This window comes from Panthera pardus, unplaced genomic scaffold (assembly GCF_024362965.1).
Source record: "Panthera pardus isolate Hobbes unplaced genomic scaffold, ASM2436296v1 HiC_scaffold_6, whole genome shotgun sequence".
NCBI classification, from domain to species: Eukaryota; Metazoa; Chordata; class Mammalia; order Carnivora; family Felidae; genus Panthera; species Panthera pardus.
In genome coordinates, this window is record NW_026526991.1 from 129,026,711 (window position 1) to 129,046,528 (window position 19,818).

Sequence of the window (19,818 nt, forward strand, 5' to 3'; positions counted from 1 at the left end):
AAGATTACAAAACAGAGCATATGGCTCTCAATCCCAAACAAACTTACTTTTCTCAATGGGCAGTTAAGACAGACCCCCAGCTGTCCCCTGCAGGTATGACAGTGATGAACTGAATTTTAAACAGAGCCAGACTGGGGCGCCTGGGTGGCTCAGTCGGTTAAGCAGCCGACTTCGGCTCAGGTCATGATCTCGCGGTCCGTGAGTTCGAGCCCCGTGTCGGGCTCTGTGCTGACAGCTCAGAGCCTGGGGCCTGTTTCAGATTCTGTGTCTCCCTCTTCCTGACCCTCCCCCATTCATGCTTTGTCTCTCTCTGTCTCAAAAATAAATAAATGTTAAACAGAGCCAGAGTAGCGAAAAACCAGGCAGGCCTTGAGTACTGTACCTGCAGGTGAAACCTTCGGAGTCCGAGCCACCCGCTTGGTTTTCGGTAGAGCAGGGACATCAAGCTCTGCAGCGAAGCACGTTGACTCCTGAATTCTTTGAACTTTCTTCTCCTTCAGAGGGGGACGTGGGGACTTAGCTATGTTATTAAAAGGAAAAGAAATTAACAAAGAAAATTTAGAAAGGAACTCAAAGGCTATTTTACCAGCAGCTGAATGCAGAAGTAATGCTATAATTTTTCTTTCTCTCTTTTAAATATTTATTTTTGAGAAAAAGAGAGAAAGTATGCATGTGTGCGAGCACGAGCAGGGGAGGGGCAAGGGGGGGGGGGAGAAAGGGGAAGAAAGAGGGAGAGAGGGAGGGGGGAGGGGGGAGGGGGAGGGAGAGGGGGAGAGAGAGAGAGGGAGGGAGAGAGGGAGGGAGAGAGGGAGGGAGGGAGAGAGAGAGAAAATATGAATCCCAAGCAGGCTCAGCGCTGTCAGTGCAGAACTTGATGCAGGGCTTAAACTCACAGCCCATAAGATCATGACCTGAGCTGAAATCAAGAGGTGCATGCTTTACCCACTGAGCCACCCAGGTGCCCCTATAATTTCTCACTAACAGAGATGCACGTTATTCCTAGAATTACAGTCTGATTACCAGGAGATTTATGCAGAAGGGCTGGACTTGCAGGCTGTGTAATTGTTGCTATTTTTAGCTGTTCTTGTAAGGATTTCATCTGCTCTTGCAACTTCTTTAATTCATCTAGGAAAGAAAAGTATATTGACTTAAGACCCAGAGCAGAAGAAATATCATACATGGCAAAAATGCTGGAATTACTTTTGGTGTCTACTCCCTCACCCTGAAATGCCAAGAGCCACAATATAATCACATACTGAGAACTCACCATTAACTTTTGCACTAAGAGGTCCCTTAGAGAAATAAACTTTGTATTTTCAGTAATCAAGTCTCTAATACCTAAGCTAGTCATGAATTTGTTCTACTGACAAATATCACAGATACATATCCCCAGTTAACAAGTTTTTAGGAATCAAGAAAAGTGATTAGTATTTCATAAACTGAATACCATAATATAATAAATGCTGGTTCTTGCATTAGAAGAAACAGCAAACCACTGAATTTTATTATAATTTCAGAATATATAAGAGACAATGCCACGAATAAGAAAAGGGCACTCCACAAAGCTTCTGTTCAGAAATGGTCTCCTGCCCAAAACTAATGTGGAGAAGCCTGCCATCTTGTCCCTGGCTCCCCATGCAGAGGAGTCTCTGGGTAAGATTTTTCTGTAACAGGCACGAAAGACGTTAGAGCCATTCTGGGAGGGACTAAATTACAGCTGGCCTCTGCATGCTGAAATGCTGGCTGTGAATGTCTCCTCTACTAACTCCCACGATTTCTTTCTTTTTTTTTTTTTTGCCAAGTCATGTATCTCCACTCTTGACTCAGCAGCTATTTTGATGAAAACTGTCAGGTTCCATCTAGTCTACCATGAAGAAATTAGAAAAGCAAGTAGTTAGGGCACCTTGCAACTCTTGATTACTTTTCCCTTGACTGGGAGCAGGAGCAGTGGGGACACTGTTTTTAGTTGACTGTGGTGTGGGAACTTCTTCTTCATCTGTTAAGTCCCCCATATCTCCAAAGAGAGTGGCCAGATTTTCCTTTCGGTCCTCAATCTCTCCCACTTCTCCATCAGCAGGCTCCTCTGAGTAAGATTCACCATCATCATCTGCATCAAAGAGCTCATCAAATGCATCAGGTTCACGATCTTCCTGGGTCAAGCGGTGACTCTCTTCTGAATTACAGTCCAGGGCTGACTCATTCTCCTCCAGCAATGCAGTCAGCAGAGACAAATCATCTTCCTCCCCTGGGGAAAAAGACGAAGGACAGAAAGTAAACCCACCTGAGAAAAACTGCTAATGACAAGCAGTTAATTAAAACACTCAACATTAATAACGCAGTTAAAATGGCTCACCATTTTGCCTGGTAAATTGTTGATCTTCTGTCCACCTTTCCTCTTCCCAAGTGCTTATAGGGCACTGGGTGAAGGAGAAAGGGGCCAACACCTGCATAGTGACCACACCGGGCCGTTCACTGGGCTGATCTTTCTCCCTGTGCTACTTCAGCTAGTGAGATAACTTCCTGCATACCAACTTCCATGAAATCCAACCCATAAGGGAATAACTCAAAAATACACTAAACATGCATTTAGGCTTTAATTGTTTGAGGGGTAAAAAAATTTCAAATGTAGAAAAGGTACAAACAACCATATAAAAAGTACTTATATTTCATCAACCAGAATGAGTCATTTATGTTTGCTTCTTGCCTTTACGTTAGATAAGTAAACTTAAAAAAAAAAAAAAGTTTATAGTTTATCATGCCAAATCTTTTCTTCAATGTGTATATGGTTTTTTTTATGTGCATATGTGAATTTTTTTTATCATGCCATATCTTATCACAATTCCTAACCACTGCCTCCACACCCTACTGCAAGAAGTATCCTAATTTTGGTATATCAGTCTAGTCCATTTTTCAAAATTTTAACATAAATACATAAGTATTCATAATCCATACAGAGTATTTGGTTGATTTATAATATTTTCGGGACACCTGGCTGGCTCAGTTGGTTAAGTGTCTTACTTCAGCTCAGGTCATGATCTCACGGTCTGTGAGTTCGAACCTGGTATCAGGCTCTGTGCTGACAGCTCAGAGCCTGGAGCTTGCTTCGAGTTCTGTGTTTCCCTCTCTCTGTCCCTCCTTCACTCATGCTCTGTCTCTCTCTCTCTCTCTCAAAAATAAACAAACAGTAAAAAATAAAGTATTTTCATAAATTGTTGCACACTGTATGTATTCCTCTGTATCCTGGTTTAATTCAACATTGCATGTTAAGACCGACCTGAATCAAAACATACAGTTCTAGTTTCTTTCAATGGCTATATGGTAATTCTTTTCCAATTCTTTCCCACCACAAACTCTGCAGCAACCATGACGATGTCTTGCATACGTGTGACAGTTTCCCAGGAATACCTAGCACGAGTGGAATTGTTGGGCTGCTGGGTGCACATTTTCCGACTTGCCCAGATACGGCCAAACTCGCTCCCAAAGTGATTACTCACTAGCACTATGGCAGTGCCACTTCTCCCTAACACCTCACCAATATCTGATGTCACTTTAAGCTTTTTTGCTAGTCTGATGGTGGATTTTAAAAGGCATCTCAGTGTTCTGATTTGCATTTCCAGAGAAATCTCATGAGGTAAAGAATTGTTTACATTTATTGGCCCTTAGGATTTCTTCTTTCTTTCTTTCTTTCTTTCTTTCTTTCTTTCTTTCTTTCTTCTTTCTTTTTCTTTTGGTGCCCATTTTTTCCCCCTGTTTGGGTATTAATCCTTTATAAAAGCTGAGCCATTTTAAGACATTAATGATATTTCATGCACCGTGCCCCCCTTCACCTGAAAGACAAGAGTTAAAGTCCAGAGACATCAAGAGTCTGTTCAGGACCATATGGCAACACAGGTCAGCACAGGAGCCTGGCTTAGGATGGAGATCTCTAGGCCAGCAACCCAATATTCTTTACACCGCTCTACACTCTCTTACCAGATGGAAAAGAGCCAATGCACAAACTCATGGCCTAGAATCTGATGAAAGGGTCTAAGGCTTAAAGTTAGATAATGATCTGCTGGAATTTCTTGCTCAATAACCACTGCAAAACTGGAGGGCACAGCAAGAAGAGGCGACCTGGCTCCCTGTGCTCTGGGTGAGACTGCCACATTCCCTCAAGGGAGCCAAGAGGCCTTCCTCTCTCCTGTTCTTAGCTGCTGAAGAGAGCACACTTCAGGACGAGGTTTTGGTTCACACCACTCATAGTTGATGATAAATGTTGCCCAGAGCTAATCTGTGATGCCTCCCAGCCCGGTTCAACTCAGTCACCACCAATAATCCTGTCTTCATGTTATGCTGACCCAACCTCCCTGCTACATTTATACACTGGACCCTCTTCCTCTCAACCCCCCAAGGATGTCAGCCTATAATCATCAGCTCTCCTCCCCACATCACCCATGATTCCCTGTCTTCTGGAGCATTCCCCTCGGCATATGAATTCTTTCTAGTGTCTTCCATCATACCAACCAACTACCTGATTATCTTCCTACTTATTTGTTCTTATCTTGCTCTCTGTACTAGAATGGAAGCAGGAATGTTGTGCAACCGTGTTTCTCTAGCACCAGTGTTTCTCTAGACCAGATTTTGTCCACACTGGACCAAACTGTTAGCACTGTGACAACCAAATGAATGTTTATTAGATACAACGGTTTCTTAGAGGACACATACCCATTCACCACTTATTTTCTTTCTTTTTTTTTTTTTTGAAATTTTTTTTTAACGTTTATTTATTTTTGAGACAGGGAGAGACAGAGCATGAACAGGGGAGGGTCAGAGAGCGGGAGACACAGAATATGAAGCAGGCTCCAGGCTCTGAGCTGTCAGCACAGAGCCCAACACGGGGCTAGAACTCACGGACCGCAAGATCATGACCTGAGCTGAAGTCGGCTGCCTAACCGACTGAGCCACCCAGGCGCCCCTCACCACTTATTTTCATAACTATCTCATAGCAAATAATTATACTTTATATTATATTAACCGCCCTGAAGGTAATTTGATGGTTTCAGGAAACAGGATGCTATTATTATACCAAAGGTATAATCAATGTCACGTGTTATCCCAGTGTGAAGAATTTCAATAATATTTGGTTCTACTTTTTTGAAAAAGGAAGAGGGTAATAAACTTGGATTTAAAAACAAAATCTAGTTTCAGATAATGAGCTCATTATGTAACCAGAAAAATAATGCATTTTATTTGTCAGCATCTCTTTACAGCCAGCACAATCACTGCTAAGCTACTCCCAGGCTAAGCTCTGTTAATCAGAGTAGCCTCTTTTTATTAGGTAAATATTGTGCATACACCTCTGCAAAATAAACAAAATGAGAAAGGACTACAAGAATTTAACTCACAGCTACACTGAAGCGACTTCAACATTAACTGTGAACTCTGAAGTCAGGCTTCCTGGGTTCAAATCCCTACTGTGGCAGTTTCACCTGGGACAAATTACTAAACATCTGTCTCCTGGTGTAAAAAATATGGCTGCTCATAGGGCACCTGGGTGGCTCAGTGGTTGAGTGTCCGACTTCGGCTCAGGTCATGATATCATTGTTCACGAGTTCAAGCCCCACATCGGCCTCTGTGCTGACAGCTCAGAGCCTGGAGCTTGCTTTGGATTCTGTGTCTCCCTCTCTCCTTGCTCTTCTCCTGCTCACAATCTGTCCTCTGTTCTCTCTCTCAAAAATAAACATTAAAAAACAAATAACATTCTCTGATTGAAGTGAGATCTTTTCTGAACCACTCAGACAATACTTGAGGGTGAGGTAGCCATTTTCACCATTCCGCAAGTAGGATAAATAACAAGTCCATGGACAAAAGCGTGGTTTTCCATGAAACACACATAACTTGAGACAGCTGCCAGAACTTACCATCCATGCTGTCAAGAGAACAGTTGTGATAGAGAACTTCAAAGGAGAATCCAGTGCCCAGGAGATGGCAGGAAATGTCGAATCTCGGCTATGAAATCAACATTAGAAAAGTCACCCTTGATTGTTCTCGCTTTCTCACATCCCATATATAAAGAATCGGGGATCTCACAAATCCTACGGGCTTGAAGCTGAGGATTCGTCCAAAATCTGACTATTTCTCCCCCCCACCCCCACCACCCCTTTTATCTTGTCTTCAAACTATGGTGTAGAAACTCAGTTGAGCTATGGAGCAGTTTGCTGGGTACTAGAGCACATGGATGAGACTGACTGTGAACAAGTATTATTGAGAATGGCCTAAATATTAGGGCTATTATCCCATGTTATTTACTGTGACACATTCGGTGGCTCCCTTATCCACAGCAATCTAGTGTGTGTGGCTCTACTTAGTTGCAACCTTCGTCACATCAGGATTTCAATTCAATACTACTTAGCAAAACGCAGAGGTGGCAGAGCTAATTAGGGTAGATTCATGTTATTGTGTGTACTTTCCTTTTTTTCATTTAAATGATTTTAGTGACTGCAAGAAAAAAGCTCAACAGATTTTGTCTAGGCTCTTATTCAATGAATATGAGCTTCTATAGCTGGCTTTGGGAAGTGCAAGGTCAAGTATTAATTATGATGCTTTCTTTTTACTTATTCGACAAATATTTCCATGGACCTATTGTGTGCTCCCCACTGTGTTGTCTCCTGGGAAATTTGCTGGATTGTAAGCTTGTTGAAGGGTAGCAAACGGTCTCACTCACCTCTATAACCAACCGCCCTCCCCACTCCCCCCCCTTCATACTCTACCTCACCCTCACATCCAGGACCTCCCAACAACTATCGGTTCTATCTCCAAAACAGTGCTCAATCTTTTGTCTGAACCATGAGCTTCCTGTACCGATCTGTCTCTCTGTAATCACATTTCCATACAGCAGCCACAGTAGTCTTTTCTTTCCTTAGTAATCTCTGAGGAATATAAACCAGATGGTAGTATTCTCTTAACTAAAATTCTTTAACGATTTTTCATTACCATTAAAACAAAATTCAAAAGTCTATGAATTAAGTGGATACTCTCTCTCTTGCCTACTTCTACTCAGACCAGCCTGCCTACAACTTCTTGAACACAGAGAGTGCTCTCAGGCCTCACGCTCTTTGGAAAGTGCTCCCCTAGCTCCTTCTCACTCTTCAGTTTCCTCTTAAGCATGGAGTGTTCCGAGCCTTCCAGACCACCCTATCTGACCGGCTCCGCGGCGCCCGCCCACACCTCATCCTTTTCGTGACTTCACTGCACTTTCCACTGTGGTGTGCGTGTTATCTGTTATTCTCTTTAGATTCTAAGCTTCACGCGGGTATAAGTAATGTGTGTTTGGAGGACTGCACATGGCACACACTCAATAACTTCAAGCAAATCACGAATTGAAAACAAAAAATGAAAAAAATAAAAGTCTCCACGGCATGCATTTTAAAAGGTTACTTGAGAAAGAACCCAAACCTGGTCCCTTAAGCAGAGAGGATGGCCCGACGCCTGGTACCTCCTTGGTGCCTTTAAGGCGCCCCTACCTTTCGGTCGCTCGGCACCCAGAGCCCACCCGGCCGCGCGGACACCGCGCTCGCCCGACTCCAGTTCTCCCCCACCTGACCGCCTCGGGCTCCGCGCTTCTCGGCCTCGGAGCTCTCCAAACTCTCCCGCAGACCCGCGTGGCGGGCCCCCTACCTCACCCCCGGGTGACCACCCACACACCCAGACCCCAGCTGCTTACCCTACTCGGCACCCCTTCCAGAACTACAGCCAGACCCGCCAAAATTCCAACTTGGCTCCACCCCCCCGCCTGACGCCAGACGCACGCCGACTTAGGGCCGCGCTGATTGGCTACGTCAGCTTTCTTGGCGACGACTATCCGGCAGAGATGGTAAAAGGCCCATCTTGCATAGAGCGATCTGATTGGCTCACGTGACCGGGCGCCCTCTTTGTTGGGGGCAAGAAGACTTCCGGTCGGTGACGTCCTGCCCTCCTTTAGATAAAGTGGTGTTGTGGTGCCTCCCAGCGCTTGGAAGTTTAAGTGTTCCTGGAGGGTATTTTTACAGGAGGTCGGAACTGAATTCCAGACACTCTCCCGGACTGTCATCCACTCCTTTCTACGAAGCCAGGCGGAAGGTAACGCTTGAGGCCGAGAGGCCTGCACAGAGACGCTTAAACCGGAAGCACATTGCAAACGTTTCTCCTGCCCTCACAAATGTCCTGTGGTAGGACTGATCCTAGAGAAGTCTGACCGAACGTGCTGGATGATTATTTAACAACCTCTTGTGTTCCACTGAGATGGCTGGACTCAAAATCAAAACTCTGGTTCGCTTTGAACTCTGCCTGACCTTGGGGAACTAACTTCTCCCTTTGGGCTTCTGCTTCACCATCTGTGAAATGAGACCTAAGGTCTAGGGGACATTCTTTGAGGCAGTGGAAACGAGTTTTCCAAAGGTATTCGTGATCCAGAGAATTGGAGAATTGTAGCTTGTGTCGGACTAACTTGTTAGGAGGTCGTATTTTTCACAGAACATTTTTTAGTAAAATTCAGATTTGGCGGGGGGGGATTTACATTCTAAAAATGGTGTTTGTACATAATTCTGAGAACTGCCCTTTCTAAATGCACAATTCTATTTAGCTTATACATAATTTAAAAGAATTCAAAGCAGAAGGGTTTTTGATGGAGCAAATGACCATTTTAAGTCTTTTCCCCCTTTTAACAGGCACTATTCAGGCCCTGTATTCCCGCCCTCCCACCCCGCGCCAATTATTTCTTATAAGATGGTATCTCTCTATCCGTTGTGTTTGCCTTCGTTTTCATAAAAACTAAAATCAGCTTTAGGATGATGAAAATAAACAGCCCAGATACCATCTACATTGATTTTTTTGGGTGTGTCCTAATGAAGTATTAATGCTCCTTATTATCTGAGCTTATTATATTGACCCAGGAATGGAAATAATACCACTTTTGAGAGCTGCTAGTGTTGAAAAATTAACAGTAATGTTAGCACCATTGTAATCAAACTGACAAAAGGAACTTTTAAATGCATCACTACATCTAATTGCAAAGGTTCATCACAGACTTACTAGCCATGACTCGGACATTCCTGGACCAATTCTGATTTGTTTTCCAAAGTTCTTTTCTTCAACTTGACTTTCCAGGTCCACTGTGCACCCAAAGCCGTGCCAAGAAGTAGAAAACAATACTGGTCTAAGCCCTCAAGTTTTCGTCCAATGAGGGATCAAGAAACTATTACTGGAATTAGCACAGCGGTGAGTTTGAGAAAGAATAAGAGGGGTGCCTGGGTGGCTCAGTCGGTTAAGCGTCCGACTTCGGCTCAGGTCATGATCTCACGGTCTGTGAGTTCGAGCCCCGCATCGGGCTCTGTGCTGACAGCTCAGAGCCTGGAGCCCGTTACAGATTCTGTGTCTCCCTCTCTCTCTGCCCCTCCCCTGTTCATGCTCTGTCTCAAAAATAAATAAACGTTAAAAAAAAATTTTTAAAAGAGAAAGGATTAGGGTAGATTCTGGACCCACTGGTGGAAGGGAGGGAGGCAGAAAACACAGAAAGGAGTTCAGGGTGTTTTTCTGAGGCAATGCACTGAAGTAGAGAACACTGGCAGCACTGAAGAGGTTTAGGGGAGAAGACAGACTTGGTTTTTGCTTTCAGAACGAGGTATGAAAGACGCTGATTTAGAAAAGCTTGATCTGCAGATCTGGGATTCAAAGGAGAGGCCTGTACCGCAGGCTCTTACCCTTTTGGCAAAGCGTGATCACCGACCCCTTTGAGAACAGAATGAAAATGGTTTCTTTTTTCCCCCAAGAAAAATGGACACTCGTACATTCGAGATTTTGTATACCTTCTGAGGGGATTCACATGTCTTCCCAATGACACCCCTTCAGATAAAGAACCTCCAGTGTAGAAGGCCAGCGCCCTGGGGGCACAGACTTCTGGGCCAATGAGAGAAGGTGGGCAGGTGCAGCTGGAGTGTGGTCAGGAAAGCAGTGTCACTCTTGGCCCTAAGTCTGGGCCTGACCTCCTCGTGTCCCTGTGCCGGTCGTCCTCTCGCTGTGTCCCTCCCCACAGGGTGAGGCTCACCCAAATCCTGGGCAACTCCTGGTAGCCAAAGCTCTAGGTCCTGGGACCCTGGGATTGCACTGAGGCGGCTTTGAGGTCCCGCGTGGCCTCTTCCCCAGGTTGTCCTTTGAGGGCGGATCCCTCTGTCTACGGGGTAGCTCTTTGGTGGTGGCTGGGCAGGTAGAGGGGCTTGAATAGCGGGCAGGGGTGTCCGCACACTTGGAGAGAGGTGGCGCCCAAGTGCCGCACAGAACGGAGTCTACATGGGAGGAGAAGCAGGGTTTACAGGGCTGGGCCCACTTCTCAGGATGCCATGTTTCTGCGGGAAACTCAGGAGACTGGTAGCTTGATCTCTAAACTTTAAAACTTCACACACAGAATCTCTGTATTCTCGCCCCAGTGTAAGGGGTGGGCCTGTAAGAAAAAGATGGCACAGGATGCCAAGGGAGCAGTTTTAAGAAGGGAAATGGCAAACATCAATGTGATACAGCAGGGGTTCTCAACATCTGGTCCCCGGAGCAGCAGCTTCAGCAGCACCGGGGAACCTGTGAGAAATCACATGTTCACCCTCCGCGCCAGACCTACTGAATCAGAAACCCTGAGGGTGGGACCCACCGTTCTGTGTCCGGTCTCATGTGGCCACTGCGTCTTTCTATAGCAGTGGTTCTAAAACTTTAGAGGGCACCAGAATCATGCGTGAGCCTCTAAAACATATCACAAAACAAGAAAGGGAAAAGCAGAGGGAGAAGTTAGCAGGCTCCAGCCTCCTCCCCCAGAATGCCATTGGGCCCTATGGCTCAGTACCTCCCTCATCACCCCTGCCGGAGGTGCGCATTCTCTGTGTCCACTCACCCCGTCTTCCAGATCGTCTCTCACATCTCCTGAGCCCACCCCCTCTTCTCCATCTTCACTTCTGTGACCCTCCCTGACCCCTGGTCACCTCTCTGTTTTTTACTTCTAACTAGTCCCTATCTGATCTCACTCACCTCCAATCCATTTCCCTTATTGCTCCCAATTACAACATCATCTTGGCCTGGATGTTCCCTGAACAAAATTCATCAACAGCTCCTCAGTTCCTGTAATTCCAAACTTCTTGCCATTCAAGGACTTGACTTACAGACCTGAGTCCTGCCTACTTTTCCACTAACCTCAGCTCTTTTCTTTCTCCATGGAATCAGTCTTTCTTCCAGCCACGCTGACCTTTAACTTCCTCTTCCTAAATATTCCGGGCTCTGGCATGCCTCAGAGCCTTTGTACATGCAGACCTCTCTGCTTCCAAAGCCTCAAACACTGAATCGGCTCCTACTTATCCAACCAACCTCAATGCAGGCATCACCTCCTTTGGGAATCTTAGCCCTTTGGACTAAGCATTGCTACTCAGTGCTTCCTAGAACTCAGGAATAGGAGGGTACATAGAACTTTCCACACTGCATCCTAATCGTGGACCTCTTATGCTTCTTTCTCACCATGATGTCAGCATCTGGAGACAAGGGAACTGTGTCTTGTTCATCTTTCTATCTCTTCTCTGTCTTCCCTCCTGCTGCTGGTGGCCGGCACACAATAAATGTTACAGAAAGAAAAAAAAAATCGAGTGGAGTATTTGCTCCTTAACCAATCATTTAGCATTTGAGGGCGAGTTTCTTCCTCTGGAAAGTGCTGATATTGGCAGAATGTGGAATAGAGGCTATTTTAGGAAGGATCAAATGAGGATTTCCAGTACATTTTCACATACTGGTTATCAGCCATAATCACTTACTGCTGATAACATGATGTTGGACAGAGATGTGGCCCATATTCTAGGAATTTACACTCCAAGTTGGGAGATGTGACATATGTATAAAATATAAATGACATAAGGTGACGACCAACGAGCACCAATCTTGCTGGACAGGAGGGAACAGACAGATGGGGTCAAAACATTAAAAGAAGCAGATCAAACAAATCATGTGGAAGATGAACAGGTCAAGAGCGATATTCTATGGGCAGTGAGTTTGTGAGCAGGTGCGGGAAGCAGGTAGATGTAACGAGGAAAGGAGTGGCCTAGTGCTTAGACTCGAGTGAATTAAGACTGCATGGTTTTTAACCTCCTGCCCCATGCTAACTGTGCAACCTCAGGTAAATTACTTAACCTCACAGTGCCCCCACTTACTCATGTGCCAAACAGGGATACTGACAGTTATTTCATAGGGCATTGTGAAAATTAATGACAAAAGCTTGAAAACACATAGTGTGCCCAGCATATGTAAACATAAATATGTATTAACCTCAGGGTGCCTGGGTGGCTCAATCAGCTAAGCACCTGACTCTTGGTTTCAGTGCAGGTATGAGTTCGAGCCCTCCGTTGCTTGGGATTCTCTCTCTTTCTCTCTCTCTGCCCCTCCCCCTGCTCTCTCTCACTCTCTCTCTCAAAATAAATAAATAAACTTTAAAAAATTAAATAAAAGTGTATTAACTTCTATTCTTGCTACTTTTCTAAATGCTGCTTAGGGACAGTAAGCTAAAAGACAGGTGCTCAGGAACTGAATATACCAGAAAGTGGAGGTAGAGAAGCCTGGCCAAAGATCGTGACAGTCCCAGACTGTGGGAGTTCAAGGGAAGAGGCCAGTGGGAAAGACATTATGAAGGAAACCCTCTCTGCTTTGGTAACTGGCCAAAGAAAGTTACTTTTTACAGGAAAAGGAGAGGACGATGGCCAGGTTGGCATCACTTGGGCACCTGGCAGAATTATGGGAAGGGACTGGAGTGCCCAGGAGGAGGTTGCCGTGGACAGTGGGGAGATGGCGAGCTCAGTCTGAGGCAATGGTGTAGATTTCAGCAGGTGCCTTTGGCCCTGTGACCGAAGCCAGTGGGACATGCAGGGCTTCATGTAGGTCTGGGGTGTGGTTTAGTGAGTACACATGAGTTCTCCAAAACAGAGATGGTAAAAGCACAATATCCTCGAGTATGTCTACCTGGTTATGCACCAGACCATTAAATCACCTCCTCCATCCTGAGGCCTGGCAGGCAGTGCTCTTCAAAATCAGAAAATCAGACCTTCTAACTGGGAGTAACAGTCCGTTTCTAAAGCCCCTCCAGCACCATTTCCCTCCTGCCGACGTCTGTTTACATCTGCCTTTGTATCTTCCTTGCTATACACGCAGAACTCTCTAAGTCTTATCTCAAACTGGAATTTGTCTGGACAAAGATTCTGTACTAAGAAAAATGTGATCCTTGCTCAGAGGGAACCCTCTACTTAGAGAGAGAGGGAACCCCACCTCCTTGATTTTATTAACAGGTTACTGTCTCTGTTATGCAAATAAATGTCTATTGCTTTTCAATCAACCTAGAGGTTACTTTAAACACTACTCAAACCAGCCTTGCTTGTTTTAATTAATTCATAAGATTGTTGAACACATTTTTTCCTTGATTTTGCTGGGTTTATAACCCAGCAAACAACAACAAAATATAATACATATATTTGTAAAATAAATTTTACCTGTAATTATGACTCCTTATATTTAAAAGCCAACATTGCTACATAAATCCATCAGCCTACTGAGAGAGTTTCTGAATAATTTTTGTTTTTTGTTTAAAAAAATTTTTAAAAATATTTATTTTGAGAGAGAGCGAGAGAGCAGGGGAGGGGCAGAGAGAGAGAGAAAGAACCTCAAACAGGCTCCATGCTGCCAGGGCAGAGCCCAGTGTGGGGCTTGAACTCATAAACCGTGAGATGATGACCTAAGCTGAAATCAAGAGTCAGTCACTTAACTGACTGAGCTACCCAAGCGCCCCTGAATAAAAACTTTTTGTATTACATTTTGCATCTTTGCAATTACTTGGCCAGAACAAAATACCACTTAAATTACTCACCGATGACTCACATATTTATAACGAGAGTATGTAATGTTATCTCAGTAATTTTTAAAATGACGAATGATGTAAATCAAAGGATTCAACAGACTGTAAAATTATTTCTATGTTTTATTTGCTTTTCATAGCAAAGCAGTTTTGGTATCTTCCATTGTTCTACTAAGACATTTGAATATTGGTTCATATACTTGAGTCCTGTTACACTTAAAAGCTGCAACTGGCTGTTGTATCAGCTTTCCTCCATTGAATTAATGATGGCAAAATACATTTATTTCATTGAAAGCAATTCCAAGTCACCCCTTTCATTATGGGTCAAATGGAAGTGTTAGCCAGAATCTTGATTTTATGACACACACAATACATTTTAGGTTCATATTAAATAATCTTCTCAAAGTTAATTTTTTCATTTTTTAGAAAATAACGGACTTTATTTTTTTAGAACAGGTTTAGGATTACAGAAAAATTGAGTGCAAAGAAAAAAGTTCCCATAAAGCCTCATCCACACACAATTTCTCCTATTATTAACATCTTGCACTAGTATGGGACATTTGTTACAACTGATAAGCCAATATTGGTACATTGTTTTTTTTTAATTTTTTATGTTTATTTTTGAGAGAGACAGAGACAGAGCGCAAGTGGGGGAGGGACAGAGAGAGAGAGGGAGACACAGAATCTGAAGCAGGCTCCAGGCTCTCAGCTGTCAGCTCAGAGCCTGATGTAGGGCTTGAACCCATGAGCCGTGAGATCATGACCTGAGCCGAAGTCGGACACTCAACCGACTGAGCCACCCAGGTGCCCCAATACATTATTTTAAACTGAAGTCCACAGTTTACATTAGGGTTAACTTTTATGTCATACAATGGATTTTGACAAATTTATCCACCATCACGGTATCATGCAGAATAGTTTCACTGCCCTAAAAATCCTGTGTGCTCTCACCTATTCATCCCTTCCTCCACCTAATCCCTGGTAACCAGTAATTTTGTCTCCATAGTTCTAACTTTTCTAGAGTATCATGCAGTTCAAATCATATAGCATGTAGGCTTTCCAGACTGGCTTCTTTCATTTAGCAATATGCATTCCAAGTTCCTCCGTGTCTTTTTGCAGTTTGATAACTTAGTTCTTTTTAGTGCTGAATCATAGTCCATTGTATGGATGTACCATACATATTTATGCATTTATCTATTGATGAAAATCTTGGTTGCTTCCAAGTTTGGGCAATTACAAATAAAGCTATCATAAACATTCATGCACAGGTTTTGTGTGGACATAAGTTTTCAATTCATTTGGATAGATACCAAGGATTGTACACTTTGTTTTGCAAGAAACCGCCCAGCTGCCTTCCCAAAGTACCATTCTGCATTTCCACCACCAATGAATGAGAGTTCCTGTTATTCCACATCTTCTCCAGCATTTGGTATTGTCAGTGTTTTGGATTTTAGCCATTTTAATAAGTGTGTGGTAGTGTCTTACTGTTTAAATTTGCAATTCCCTAATGACATGTTGAGCATCTTTTAATGTGTTTATTTACCAACTGTACATCTTCTTTGAGGAGGTATCTGTTATCTTTTGCCCATTTTTAAATTTAGTTGCTTTCTTATTGTTAAGTTTTAAAAATTCTTTGTATATTTTGGTATCAGTCATTTTTCAGATATGTTTTGTAAAGATTTACTTCCAGTCTGTGGCTTGAGTTAATTTTTGTGAAAGGTCTAAGGTCTGTGTCTAGATTCATTTTGTTGCATGTGGATGTCCACTTTTTGTTCCAGCATCACTTGTTAAAAATACTATCCTTTCTCCATTGAATTGCCTTTTTTTCTTTATCAAAGACCAGTTGACTATCTGGGTCTATTTCTGGGCTGTCTATTCTGCTCCATTGATATAACTGTTTATTCTTTCACCAATACCACAATCTTGATTCCTGTAGCTTGAGAGTAAGTCTTAAAGTGGGTAATAACTGTCCTCCAACTTTGTTCTTCTTCAGTATTATGTTGGCTATTCTGGGCCTCTTGTATCTCTATATAGACTTTTAGAATCACTTTTTCAATAACCACAAAATAACTTTTTGGGATTTTAATTGGGATTGTATTGAATCTGTAGATTAAGTTGGGAGAAAATGACATCTTGACAATACATGAACATGATCTCTCCATTTATTTAGTTCTTTGATTTCTTTCATCAGATCTTATACATATTTTGTTAGATTTATACCTAAGTATTTAATTTTTTTGTACTAACATAAGTGTTATTTATGTTTTTAAAGTTCCAACTGCTCATTGCTGTTATACTGATATTGGTAATTTGTGTCTTCTGTTTTCTTAACTAGCTAGAGGCTTTTTGTTGATTTTGTTGATCATTTCAAAGAACCACCTTTCAGTTTCATTAATTTTCTCTGTTGATTTCCTGGTTTGAATTTCACTGATTTATGTTCTTATTTTTATTATTTATTTTCTTCTGCTTCTTTTGTGTTTAATTTGCCATTCCTTTTCTAGTTTTTTACTGTGGAAGCTTTGATTACTGATTTTAGATCTTTCATTCAATGCTGTACACTTCCTGCTAAGCATGGCTTTCACTTCATTCCACAAACTTTGTGTTATATTTTCATTTCATTTAAAGTGTATTTAAAGCTCTCTTGAGTATTCCTTGGCCCACGGAGTATTTACAAGTGTGTTTAATCTCCAAATATTCTTTGAGGGTTTCTAGTTATCTTTCTTTGATTTCCAGTTTAATTTCATTGTAGTATGACAGCATACTGTGTATACTTGTTGTTTTCAATTTGTTAAGCTGTGTTTTATGGCTCAGAATGTGGTCTATCATGGTGAATGTTCTCCATGAACTTGAGAAAAATGCATATTCTGCAGTGGGTCTATTAATTGCTGATGGACAGATTTTGAATTCTTTAACTATTCATCTATTTTTTTCCTTGCACTTCTATCACTTTTTGCCTTATGTATTATGGTGCTCTGTTGTTAGGTGCATATATGTTAAGGATTGTTATGTTTCTTAGAGAATTGACCTCGTTATCATTTTGTAATGTCCCTTTTTAACCCTGACAACTCTCCTTGCTTTGAAGTCTTCTTTAAATTAACAGTTATCCCACTTTCTTTTAATTAGTGTTAGCATACTATTTCTTTCTCCCTCTCTTTGTTTTTAATCTATATGTGTCTTTATATTTAAAGTGGGTTTCTTATAGACAGCATATAGGTGAATCTTGTTTTTGTTTTTGTTTTTTTTAATCCACTCTGACAATTTCTGTCTTTTCATTGGTATTTTTAGAGTATATATTAGAGGATGTCTAAAGTGAGTATTGCTATAACTGGATTAATATCTACCATATTTGTTACTGTTTTCTATTCTTACCATTGTTTTGTTTCTTCTATTGTCTTTCACTCTATTTCTGGATTTTCTGCTTTTAACTTAACATTTTATGTTATTCCATTTCTCTCCTTTCTTAGTGTATCAATTATACTTCTTTAATATTTTTTTTTCAGTGGTTGCACTGGAGTTTGCAATGTACATTAACTACTAATCCAAGTGCACTTTCATGGAACACTGTACCACTTCATGGGGAGTGGAAATACTTTGTAACAGAGTATCCCACTTCCCCTGCTCCCATCCCTTATAACATTGCTGTTATTCATTTCATTGATCCATTAGCTATAATCACTGAATACACGTGGCTACTTTTATTTTGAACAAACTGTTAATCTGTTAGATCAATTATGAATACAGGAAACAAAAGATTTTATCTTCATTTATTGTTTCTCTAATGATTGTCCTTTCTTTACATAGACCTCAGTTTCTGACCCATGTGACTTTCATTTTTTCTGCAGAACTTTTAACATTTCTTATGAAGCAGAAATTGGCAACAAATTCCATAAACTTTTGTCTATTACGAAAGTCTATTTCTCCTTCACTTTTGAAGAAAATTTCCATGGACACAGAACTATATGTTGGTGGGTGTTCTCTCTCAACATTCGAAATATTTCACTCCTTTCTTCCTGCTTGCATGGCTTCTAAAGGTCTGATATATTTCTTATCCTAGTTCCTCTACAGATAAGATTTTCTTTCTTTCTGGCTTCTTTCAAGATTTTCTCTTTGCCTTTGATTTTCTATAATTTGAATATGGTATACCTAGGTGAAGATTTTTTTTCTGGCATTTAACCTGCTTGATGATCTCCGATCTTCATGATCTGTAATTTTGTGTCTGTCATTAATTCTTCAAAATTCTCAGCCATAATTACTTCACCCAGCTTCTTTCTTTTCATTCTGATATTCTCATTGCACATATATTACATTTAAAAATTTTTCCCCACAATTCTCAGATATTCTGTTGTTTTGCATTCTTTTTTCTCTTTGCATTTCAGTTTTGAAAGTTTCTGTTGACATTGCTTCAAGTACACAGGTTTTTTTTTTTTCCTCAGCCATGTTCAGTCTATTGATGAGCCCATCAAAGGAATTCTTCATTTCTGTTACAGTTTCTTTGATTTCTAGTATTTCCACTTGATTTTTTCTTAGGGTTTCCATCTCTCTGCTTATAGTACCCCTCTGTTCCTACATGTTGTCACTCTTTTCATTAGAGCCTTTAGGGTAGTAATCATAGTTGTTTTCAATTTCCAATCTTATAATCATCCTATGAGTCTGGTTCTGATGCTTGTTCCATCTTTTCAAACTGTGTTTTGTTTTTTAGTATGCAGTATAATTTCTTGTTGAAAAATGGAAGTGATGTAGCAAGTAAAAGGAACTGAGGTAAGTGAGTCTATAGTGTGAGGTTTTATGTTTACCTGGCTAAGAGCTGGACTGTGTTTACTGCCTGCTGCAGCTGTAGATGTCACAGGCTGAAATTTCCTCTGCTGTCCTTGTTTTGTCTCCTTTGTTGTCTTCGGATTTCCCTATATACTTTTTCTTAAGTAAAGCCAAATATGAGTTCTTCCAGTTGTAATCTCATTATTATGCAGGCACCTTGTTGATGTGGTAAGGTATGTGTGGGGGAGAAGAGTTCCGCAGTCCTGTGATAAGGTTTCGGTCTTTTACTGAGCTCTGCCTCTAGGGGGTGACCTTTACAAGTGCTTCTCGGACTTTTTTCTCCTCTTTAGGTGAGAGGAGTAAAAGTAGAGGGGGCTGGAGTTGGGTATTTCCTTTCCCCCAGGTCAGTGAGGCTCTGATAATATCCCAGCAAGGTTAGACTCTGGTAAAACAGTTTCCCCTGAGGGAAGGCCTTCCTAAGAAGAACAGAGAGCGAGGTGTATTTCAAAATGGCTACTTTCCCCCTCCTCCTGCTAAAAAGCAGGGGAGAATTTTCAGAAATAGTCACTATGAGGAGCTCCTAGGGCTCCTGGAGCTAAAACTCGCACGAGTGTGGGGACCTCTTAAGAATGGACTCCTGCTAGCGTTTTTAATTCTCAAGTTTGTCCACACCAAGCCTTTGGCAATTCTTCAATTACAGTTTAAGTTCTCCTACTCAGATGTTGACTCTTATTGTGCTTTCTGCTCCTGAGACCCTGATCTGGTAAAATCTGAGCCTCTTTGTACCTGACTGTCTCTCTAATTTCTGGGCAATGGTTTGCCCTGTGACTTCAGTTCTCTGAGGGATTTAAAGAGAGTTGATGATTTTGAGTTTGTCCAGTCTTTTTCTTGTTACAAGGATGGAAGTGATCATTTTTAAGCTCCTTATAGGCCAGACTAGATCAAAATGACTTTAAAATACAGTATTTGAAGGATCAATATTATGAAATCAGTTAGGTATAAAATTTTCATTGGCTTGTTCCTATCTCTTTCCAGTTCCCATTTTTCTATTGCTCCCAGTCAGCCACACTTCGAGAACACCGTAGAGCTGGCCCCAGAAGAGGGGCCAACATTCTGATGAGGTGTCATTACCTGGTGACATGCAACCAGGCCTCTGAAGAGACTAATTATTTAGAGAAGGCATGAAC

The 19,818-nt window shown here is 41.9% G+C and overlaps 1 protein-coding gene across 7 annotated transcripts in view; it reads right to left on the reverse strand.

Moving 5' to 3' along the window:
• Nucleotides 1-8,068, reverse strand: part of MCM10 (minichromosome maintenance 10 replication initiation factor) — a 108,504-nt gene extending 100,436 nt beyond the window's left edge. For all 7 annotated transcript variants that reach the window (XM_053894618.1, XM_053894622.1, XM_053894620.1 and 4 more), the window contains exons 1-5: nucleotides 7,703-8,068; nucleotides 5,901-5,988; nucleotides 1,904-2,245; nucleotides 1,021-1,125; nucleotides 383-520 (exon numbers count right to left, since the gene is read on the reverse strand). In XM_053894618.1, coding sequence (XP_053750593.1) covers nucleotides 383-520; nucleotides 1,021-1,125; nucleotides 1,904-2,245; nucleotides 5,901-5,988; nucleotides 7,703-8,068 — 1,039 coding nt within the window. The remainder of the gene's footprint in view (nucleotides 1-382; nucleotides 521-1,020; nucleotides 1,126-1,903; nucleotides 2,246-5,900; nucleotides 5,989-7,702) is intronic.
• Between the last annotated feature and the right edge of the window lie 11,750 nt (nucleotides 8,069-19,818).